The sequence below is a fragment of the Hylaeus volcanicus genome, unplaced genomic scaffold, assembly GCF_026283585.1.
Source record: "Hylaeus volcanicus isolate JK05 unplaced genomic scaffold, UHH_iyHylVolc1.0_haploid 12118, whole genome shotgun sequence".
NCBI lineage: Eukaryota > Metazoa > Arthropoda > Insecta > Hymenoptera > Colletidae > Hylaeus > Hylaeus volcanicus.
The window spans coordinates 2142-12738 of record NW_026533088.1 but is presented as its reverse complement, the minus strand read 5'-3'; the positions used below and the strand labels follow the sequence as shown (position 1 = coordinate 12738).

Sequence of the window (10597 nt, the reverse complement as noted above, 5' to 3'; positions counted from 1 at the left end):
CCCGTGACTCTCAACCCCGAAAGCATGGCGAATTTCTTACGTTGCTCGCGGCCACCACCCGCTCCAGGGGGGACAAATAGGATTTCCCTCTTTTCTTACTGGAAGGTTGTTTCCACTGTTTGGAAGGGTCATCACCCCTTCTACAGGGTCCGTGGATCCATCTGTGTGGTTCCGTGACCCCTTTTCCTACGATGCTGTAGTTTGGTCGGACGGTCACCACCCGTCCTAGGCCGAGCTCCTCCCATGCTATGGGGAGGTGCGCAAACCCTTTTGTAAAAGATGGTTATTGTGTTCGGTTACGGTGGATGCGCTGAGGCGCAGTCGGCGCATCCCTCTGCCTTGCGTACTTCCTGTTACTAGTTTACTTCATTTGCTGTAATGCGGAGTCTGATCGGGATGCGAGCGGGGAGACTCAGACATCGTCAGCCGTAGGTATGGTGGCCTATGGTGAGTGTAGTACTGGATATTCCCGCTCTCGGCTCTTGGTATGCTACCTTGGCCTGTCCCATGCTCTACTCTTTTCCTTGCTGTGTCCTTCTATTCTACACCCAGCGGAGTAGAGGATCTGTGCAGTGTCGTTTCTGTACGATTTCCTGGAAGATGCCCCTCAATCCGTCTGGTGCCTGCCTTGCTAATTCCTTGTTCTGTGGCAAGGGACACCACCCCTTCCATAGAGTCGGTGGATCTATCTGTGTGGTTCCGTGACTCCTTTTCCTACGATGGTGAAATTCTTCTTAGCTGTGGCCACACCAGCATTACTGTCAGCGTGCCATGTCTGTTGTTGTGGCCACGCCGATATTTCTATTGACGTGCCATAATCCTTGCTGCGGCCACGCCGATGTTCCCATCGATGTGCCGTATTCTTTGCTGTGGCCACGCCGATATTTCTACTGACGTGCCATAATCCTTACTGCGGCCACGCCGATGTTGCCATCGACGTGCCGTGCTCTCTACTGTGGCCACGCCAACATTTCTGCAGGCGTCCCATAACTCTTGGTTAGCACCCTTGTGCTGGTGATTCGGCGGAGTCTGACGGGGACGCTGTTTCAGGGGACCCATACGATTGTTGCTTTCTGGCTTTGTAGCCTGTCAGCGATCACATCTTGGGCTCTCCCTTTTGTCAGATTTGTCTGGCAGTGCGCGTCCCTTGCCCCTTACATTTGTGTGCTGTCTTACTCTGTTCCATATTTCCTCGTTCTGGGTTTGAACGATGGGATGTACCCTTCGGTCCGCCTGTTGGTCTTTGCACCAATCGGTGGTCCTTCCTGGGTTGTTCCCATCGTTCCTTCGCTTACTTAACTCGGTTCTGTTAGATTGCGGTTGCATTTTGGTTGTTGTGAAAGGGGAGAAGGGAGCCCCAGCCTCGCTCCCCTCTGTGATCCTCTGCCTCAGCAGAACTCCGTTGGTTTCCCGTTTATTGGGTGTTTACCGTGGAGTTCCGTTTTTCCGGTACTTTTGGATCTCCATGTTTCCCCTTTCATACTCTTGCGTTATCGTCTTCTAATCTCCATAGATTAATGTCAGCGAGGAATGCTGCTATCTTTTTTGGATCTAGTGTTTTCACATCGTTAGGGTCTATGATAAACTGTTCAAGGTATCTGCTTCTTGTCATCACTAGTCTTGGATACTCGCATAAAATGTGTGGCGTTGTCTCTGGAGCTTCTCCGCATTGGTCACATAGATTGTCTGGGCATTTGCCCATTTTGTTCAGGTGTGCTTTTGAAGGAGCATGTCCTGTTAGGATGCTCACCACGTTTCTCGCATGCTCTTTCTTCAAGTTGAGAATCTGTTTGATTCTTTTCTTATTGTTTGTTTCGGTGCCGAGCAGCGTTTTAGCTTGCTCACACAATTGCGTCTCTTCCCATTTTCTTTTTTTCATAGAGTTTCTTAGTTTCTCTATTTCCATTGTGTATGCCGTTTCTGGTAGTGGGATGATCGGTTCTGGCCCTATCGGAGGTTCGTCTGACCCCCTGTTGGCCAGTCTGTCTGCTCTTTCATTACCTATTATACCGTTATGTCCCGGTTATGTACGATACCGTTAGGTACCCATTATTATTATTATTAGTATTATTATTCTATTATTTTTGGCAAGTGTATTCAATCTTGTCTTGCATTCTTTAGTTATTCTTGATGTGATTTCAGCTTTATCGAGTGCTTTGATTGCCGCTTGGCTGTCTGTACATATTGTGATTCTTTTGCAGTTTATATTCAGGTTGAGCATTTCTTGCGTACACTCGGAAATGGCTATGACTTCAGCCTGGTATACGGTTGCATATTTACCGAGCTGTTTGAATCCTTCGTTCGCAGGAACGACGACGCTACCGCAGGCGCTCCACCGGCATACTCGCGCTCTGATTGGTCCGGAGTTTTTGTTTCTGGAATATCTCCTTAACGAAGCCTCGAACAACATTTTCGCTATGAAACAATTGTTTCAAATCATCCTCCGAAACACCCCATTCAAGGACATCCAACATTTTTGGGACACCCTATATAGTTGCAAATGAGATTATCAGGAATGCTGGAAGGTTATACCAATATAGAATTAATCGAGATCGGAATCGGAATTAATTAATGAACCAAGAAAAAAAAATAGGAATTTTGCAATAACAATAGTTATAAACAATAAGAAAAAATAGGAATTTTGCAATAACAATAGTTATAAACAATATGAAAAAAATAGGAATTTTGCAATAACAATAGGTATAAACAAAAAGAAAAATCATTTTTGCAAAGTGATCACCTCGAAAACGAGACCGGCAGTAAAATGTAAAGGGTTTCATCGATTGTATCGAATTCAGGCCGAACATACGTGAAATAGTACAATTTTCGATAAAAAGTGAAAAGTCAAATGTCTTTTTAAGCTTTTAAGAGGCAACGAAGCCCTACCAGATGCAAAAAGATTCAATCCGATTGATCAAGCCGTCTGGACGTAATCGAGTAACATACATAAAAAACAAAAAATATATACATGTCGAATTGAGTAACCTCCTCCTTTTCGAAGTCGGTTAATAACACGCTAAAATACAGGCGGCCTCACTGGGGCGCGCCTGCACACAATATCGGCCCAAGTGAATTAAACTAAACTAAACTAATTGTTGGCGTCAGAGTCTTCTGCACTGTCTATTCTATCCTCAGTCTTCGGCTCCATTGATACACACTAATTAATCGTATTGCTCTTTTTCTCAAATCAACCCCATTCGCTGGGCTCACACGCGCGTCGCTATCGCCTTGGCTCGTAACATGTAACAGCGTGATATGTAGAATTTACATTACGCGCATAATTAAATTTATTTAATTCATTTCGATTAGAAATAAATGTTGTATTGCTTAACTAACAATTATTCATAAACAAATTTCATAATAATATTTTGTTTACATAAAGAAATAAGTGTTTTACTTAACATTTTTCAATTTTAATATTTCATCCGGCCAGTGAAAATATTTTTTTTTTCCAAATCGGCCGGGGTAAAAAACAGTTGGCCATGCCTAGTCTAAACCAAGTGGAAAACCGTGTGTAGATGGACGATATAGTAACAACAGAACAGACGACGTGTTCGAGCAGCCGATAATTTCGACTCTTCGGACGTCGGCTGCGGCTGCTCGAACTTTAAACGTATCGCCTTTAAACGGCTTGACAAGGTAAGCCGGACGCTCGCACTTTAAACGCCGGTCCGTTTTTCATGACAACAGCGTTCGGTGTTCGCTCCGTCTCTCTCTATCGCTGTCGCTCTCCGTCGCTCCGCTGGCCAACGGTGCGCCGGAGGAGCTGGGGAGAGAGACGGGTGACGCCGAACAAAAGAATTCTAGAAGATTCCAGGAATCGGGAATCTCCGTGCGAGGGCCCGGCTAATTAGTCTTTTGTCGGCAACGCTCACGTGTAACACGCTTGCTTAAAGGATTCGCCTTTTAAAAGGTTAGATCGAACCACCTGTAAGACGATTAAATAAATGCAAGGTATAAAACGCCGAATATTCTTTAACAATGAGATTTTATTCGTGAAGCTCTGTATACGACTATAGCTGACCAAGAAGTGACTTTCCCGGCCTGGGAAAGTCTCTGCGTAGCCCCGTCAATGAAGGCTCTTGAAGGGCCTTCGACGTTATTTATGACGGGGCCTGGCGTCGCAGCATCACGCCCTGTCGTCCATGCGCCAATGTTTAGGCGAGCTGTCTCGAATTTCCTAACACTCGGCCAGCCTGCATTTTCGTTTGTTCTCAAGCGATGTCCTCCTCGTCTCAGCTAGCCTTTGCTTATGTCGTTTTCTGTAACAAAAAATCAAAGACTGGCCTGAGTATCTAGCCGGTTTTTTTGATGTTGGCCAAAAACTTTCCGTGTAGACCTTTCTCTTATTAACAAAAAGGTCACTCTACAACAATACTCCCCTTTTCTAAGAAAGCCCACGATTATTCGGCCTTTCTCTCTTTTTCCATGACGACGTAGATAACGCCGTTTAGCTGTCGACGACTCAAAGCGATGCTTCGTCGCAAGACATTCGCGACATCCTTGGATCTCCGTTGACGTTGACGATTTTGTCCTTCTGTTGCTCAACTGCAACTCTGCGTGGCCTCTCGCTGAATCCATACAATCACGTAATGGTGCACCACACCATTACCGTGATATCTCTTTCATCGTCATCCGATAGCGGCTAGACATCACTATCGGCCTGACGACATAACATGGAACCACTCGATAGTGGCTGCACAACACTATCCCTTTAGTGGTCCCCCTCACTATCATACAACGGTGACCACACATCACCATTGTCATGATAGCCAAATCTTGTACCATTCGATAGCGGCTAGACATCACTATCCCATGAATGGTACGCAAATCTTCGTCACCCGATGGTGGCCAGTCCCCACCATCGTCTGGTGACTCGGACGTCGGTGTCTGATCCCGTCAGCAGGCCTCGCCCTCCGGCCGTGGCCTTCCTATTCAATGGCCAAAACGGTGGTTGCAGCCGACCGGCTGAAACCTTGGGTTGCTGCTTTCTACCTCCCTGTCTCAAATCCTCGACCTCGTATCGGTCGTTACCAAGTACACGATGGATCCGGAACGGCCCCTTGGCATCACCAGATCCTCTTTCGGGTACTGCGTTGACTGCTCCGGCCATCTTCAGCCCAACAGCTCATCGGCATCCAGTAGTGACCAGCGTCCACTACTGACCTAGCCGTTCGTAACAATCACGCAGTGGTGATCAAATTAGCACCACTGCCGTAGTATCGGTCTCTTCGTCGTCTCAGAGCAACCAGCTGTCACTCCCAGCCCGATGGCAGGCAAATCATCGATGTTCAGTAGTGACCAGCGTCCACTACTGACCCAGCAGCAGAGTCATGACCATTCACCAGCGGCTAGACATCATTGCTGCAACTCACGGCCTTCCGGCAACTCTTGGTGACGAACTCGTATCCATCGACACGGTAGATGGTTCTACTCTGTAATCAAAGGCCACCACATCCGTAACAAACCTCACAACTATGGATTATTACCTGCTTGGGATGCGTGCACTCGGTTCTTGGGTCATAGCTCGGTTTATTCGACCGCCGCTATCCAAGACTTCAGTCGCTCCGCCGCAATAAACAGCTTCGCACGCCTTCCCCGTTCTTGAAGGTCTTAATCGTAGCGCCTTTTCCGAATACGTACTATTCAGGACACCCTACATTGTCGTGATACAAGCAACAAATTTGAAAACGCGCCGCGCGCGGTACAACCCACGCAACGCGTCCGTCATCCAGCCGTCGGTAAACTTTACCTCCATTCAACATTTAATTGGAGAAATATTATTTAGTAACGACATTCCGCACATTCTCCGCGAGAATCCTACGGACCCGACACAACTGCTCATTTTGCAATTGAACTGACAAAACCCAATCCGCCTCGGTTACATCTACCGGATAAATGTCTATTCTTGGCACAGGATTTCTACTTCTCGTGCCCGCGCGATACTCGATGGCAAGATTGAAGTCTTGAACTTCCAACCATCATCGTCCAATTCGCGGTACCAAATCCGTTTTGGTGAACGTCGTACAAAACACGTTACAATCCGTAACGACCGTGAAATTTAATACGAGCAATTACACGCGGAAATGTCAAAGAACAAACTCCACGGCCATCGTCTCTAATTCATAAGAGTAATACTTACTCTGATCATTCATCGTCTGTTTGTTAAAACATCAAACTATTTGTCGCTCACCTATGCCGCATTCATGGCTTTCAACCTAGAACAGAATCTGTCGAAATGTCCCTTCCTGCTGCAAGACTTGCAGGTAACCGGGCTGCTTGGGCACCTACCCGAATAGTGCCCCACCTCTCCGCAATTAAAGCAGGTAAGCGCCCGTCGTTGGGTGGCCTCCGCCGTTGTAGACGATGTCGACTTCGCTGTCGACGTAGAAGCCGTCGGCTCGATCTCGTTCATAGGCCCACATTGTCGTGGACTCGCCATTTTCTGGGCCGTCGCTCGTGGCATCGACCCCATCTCCTTCATCACAGCGTATAGCTCGTCGACGTTTTCATATCGATTGGACCGAATCGTCCGTTCGATCGTCTCGTCGCCTATACCGCTGATGACAGCGTCCTCCAAACACGCATCAGGGATCTTCAATTTTAGGGCACGCAACTTGGAGAGTTTTTCAAAACAATAATCTCCCAATTGTTGCCCGGGACTCGCCGTGTACGTCGCTGCACAGATATCGTCGCGCGAGTCGGTCGACCTGACGCACCCACTGTTCAATGTCCGCGTCATCTCGCGACGGATCGAACTTCGGAACCGCGAAATCGTCTCCCAACGGTCTATGCCGAACACTGTCCAATTCTCGCTGGAGACGTTTCACGTGCGGTCACGCGACACTTTTCGCGCCACACTTCGTACTCGATTACTGGGACACTCTTTCCGTGACGATTCCCGATCGCCGTCCATCGAATCATCCCACGAATATCGTCGCCGATCATTTCGCGACACGTCGCGTTTTCGCCTCCGCGAAGCATTTCGACCTCTCGAACGATCTTGATCATATTTCGGGGACTTACTCCGTGCCCGAGGACGATCCTCCGATCCGTACGAGAGTCGCCCTCGCGAATCATCTCGCGAATGATCGCGCACTCCTTCACTCTGCGATCCTCGCTCTTTTGATTGTTCGCGTTCGCGCGAACGTCCCCGTGAACAATCTTGTGCACGCTTCTGTGATCTTTCACCTGATCGACCCATTGTTTGTCGCTTTACACCAGGCACAAACACAGTCACTGCACTATTCCGTAATTTGACACTGGCACAATTGCGTGAAAACGTCAAAATTGCACGACAGTGTCACTCGCGATCACACAAATGTTCGCGAAAAGGACACGTGATATATCTCACTTCTGACTTGTAAGACGATTAAATAAACGCAAGGTATAAAACGCCGAATATTCTTTAACAATGAGATTTTATTCGTGGAGCTCTGTATACGACGATAGCTGGCCAAGAAGTGACTTTCCCGGCCTGAGAAAGTCTTTGCGTAGCATTGTCAATGAAGGCTCTTAAGGGCCATCGCGCCCTGTCGTCCATGCGCCAATGTTTAGGCGAGCTGTCTCGAAATTCCTAACAATCGTTTCAAGTAAATGTTATTCTATTTAAGAAACTTTGTACAGGCTGGAATAGATAACGATGGAACACATAAGATAAACGATTACACGAAATTTATATATATAGGGGAGCTGCGGATAACGGACAGAGAGGACAACCCCTTCCAGATTGAGGCACAATACGCGAAAAAGAACGTGCTCCATGCTGATAAAATGTGTGTTATTCCAGATAACTATTTGGCACACGTTACAATTGCGGGGGGTGCCCCGAACCAGGAGCTGTTCATCGAAGGAGGTCTTTGCGAACGAGGTCCAACCATCCCGAAATGCGTCGTCGCCATGGACGGAGAGGGAAAAACAGTTCTGCCTGTCTTGAACATGACGGGGCAGACGTTGGCGATCAGCTCCGGAGACACCGTCTCCCGTGCAGAGGCCTGCGAGGAAGAAACATCGCGGCACGAGGTCAACGAGGAAGTGGTAACACCAGAGGAAGTCAACACCGATCTCACGGGCGAGGAAGCGGAGAAACTACTGGTTGTATTAAATGATAACCGCGATCTAGTAGCGCGAACATTGAGGCAGGTAGGCAAAGCGAATCGAACAACTATGCGTATCGAGCTTGTTTCAGATAAACCCGTAATTTACCGACCATACCAATTGTCATACTACGAAAGAGAGAAGTTAAAGGATATGATTATTGAGTTAAAGGCAGCCAATATTGTTGAGGATAGCACGTCGCCGTTTGCTAGTCCAGTACTGTTGGTTCGGAAGAAAAGCGACGAGATACGCATGCGTATCGATTATCGCGGCGTCAACAAAGCTACCGTAAAAGATAGGTATCCATTACCCCGTATCGACGATCAATTAGATAGACTGAAGGGACAGAAGTATTACACAAGTTTAGATCTTTTTAGTGGTTATTACCAGATTGAAGTAGAATGAGATTCGAGAGACAAAACGGCTTTTGTGACACCGGACGGGCACTACCAGTTCACAAGGATGCCTTTCGGTTTGTGTAATGCTCCTGCAGTCTTTCAGTGCCTTATGAAAACGGTGTTAGACGCGATGCGTTATGATATTGTAATAGCTTATCTTGATGATATTATTATTCCTAGCATGACTGTAGACGAAGGACTGACTCGGTTGAGCGAAGTATTTGATGCCTTTAGAAATGCTGGTCTAACTATAAATTTAAAGAAATGTAATTTTTTAAAGTCACAAATAGAGTATCTAGCTTTCGAAATATCGATAATAGGCATACAGCCTAGCGAGCGAAAATTGGAAAGTGTAAGTGCCGACACTAATGAGACTGAGAGCTGTCTGACATCTGCGTCAATATTCACTCATAACTTATTTTCTTCAGGTTTAATTTTTTTCATTAGAGTTTTTGACCATTAATCTTAAACATACTAATAATATTTTTTTTATTGAAGGATTAAAATCACTGTCAGGTGAAGAAGTCACTCGTATCTTTTCAGAGTTGAGTATTGGTACTCAATTACCTGTAATTAATCAAGCTTTGCTTTTATTAAATATAACGCCGTTGAATAAATATGCAATAAACGATCCATCTTATTTAAGTAGCAAATATAATGATATTTGTTCTACTTGTGCGAGACTATTGAGTTTAGATAATGAATGTAACCATTACGAGAATTCACTTAATTACCAGAACATTCTAGAAAATCTTAAAACTAAATTTGATGATCCAACTACTAATCGAACTGAAAAATTACAAATTTTGACACTATTGCCTTCTGATTGGAGCATCCAAATGATTTGTGACGTTATGGGTGCTACAAAACATATGGCAATAGTATCAAAACATTTGAAAGAAAATAAAGGGATTTTGTCGATGTCAGAAAGAAAAAAAGGACGACCCTTAACTAACGAAATTAAATCCAAGGTTATAGAATTTTATCAAAGGGATGATATTAGTATAAATTTACCTGGCAAGAAAGATTTTGTTTCTGTTAAAAGAGGTGAAGGACAAAGAGAGCACATCCAGAAAAAACTTATCTTATGTAATTTAAAAGAATTGTATCAAACTTTCAAGGAACAATATCCAAATGAACTGATAGGATTTTCTAGTTTTGCATCATTAAGACCTGTGCATTGTGTACTTGCCGGATCTGTTGGCACTCATACTGTTTGTGTTTGTGCTATCCATCAAAACGTCAAACTCATGATGTTAGGTAAGTAAAATTATATTTTTAAATTGTATAGTTTAATCATTTTGTTTTTTGACAGGTTCTAATTTACCAGCTTTAACTGGTCATCTAACAGATCCTTTAATGCACTTTAGTGATTGCTTCAAAATTATCTTATGTGCCAATCCATCATCTGATTGTTACTTATCAAAGTGTAAGCATTGTCCCGAGATTGATGTTCTTCAAAATGTCTAAGAGACCTCATTTGATGAAAATGGCCAACATGATATCTCATATAAATATTGGGTATCTAATCCTCGTTGCAGTCTTGAAACAATTATGAAGAACTCTTCAGAATTCGTCGAAATATTCTCCGATCATATTCACAATTTATTACTGCATGATTTTATTGCCAAACAACAATCGGCTTTTATGAAACAAACAAAACAATCGTTGCAGGATAATGAGTTCTTAGCCGTTTGCGATTTTCCAGAAAATTACGCTTTTGTGATACAGGATGCAGTGCCAGGGTTTCATTGGAACAATAATCAAGCAACGATTTTTCCTGTTGTAATCTATTTCAAGCAGAACGGCGAACTTACTCACCGAAGTTTAGTCATCATATCTGACAACAATAATCATGACACTGTCGCTGTTTATGTATATCTGAAAATTGTTACCGATTTTATAAAAGAGTTAGTTCCCAATGCAGCTAAAGTTTTTTATTTTTCGGATGGAACACCGCAGCAATTTAAAAACTTCAAGAATTTCGTTAATATTTATTATCACAAAGAGGACTTCAACTTAGACACTGAGTGGCATTATTTCGTAACAGCACATGGTAAGGGGCCATGTAATGGTATTGGAGGAACGGTTAAAAGAAAAGC

At 44.7% G+C, this 10597-nt stretch overlaps 1 protein-coding gene across 1 annotated transcript; it reads left to right on the top strand.

The window, feature by feature from the left end:
• Nucleotides 1–7702: 7702 nt before the first annotated feature.
• On the top strand, nucleotides 7703–9966 carry LOC128882595 (uncharacterized). The gene is made up of 4 exons (XM_054134243.1): nucleotides 7703–8396; nucleotides 8676–8923; nucleotides 8994–9755; nucleotides 9811–9966. The coding sequence occupies exons 1-4, from the start codon at nucleotides 7774–7776 to the stop codon at nucleotides 9963–9965; spliced, it is 1788 nt and encodes a 595-aa protein (XP_053990218.1). The 5' UTR covers nucleotides 7703–7773; the 3' UTR covers nucleotide 9966.
• Nucleotides 9967–10597: the final 631 nt, after the last annotated feature.

What these genes read in the sequence shown, in the direction of transcription:
- LOC128882595 (XM_054134243.1), top strand. Translation starts at nt 7,774, where the DNA reads ATGTGTGTTATTCCAGATAACTATTTGGCACACGTTACAATTGCGGGG. An exon ending in TCATAACTTATTTTCTTCAG is followed by an intron (nt 8,924 to 8,993) that starts GTTTAATTTTTT and finishes TTTTTATTGAAG; the next exon opens with GATTAAAATCACTGTCAGGT. An exon ending in CGTCAAACTCATGATGTTAG is followed by an intron (nt 9,756 to 9,810) that starts GTAAGTAAAATT and finishes GTTTTTTGACAG; the next exon opens with GTTCTAATTTACCAGCTTTA.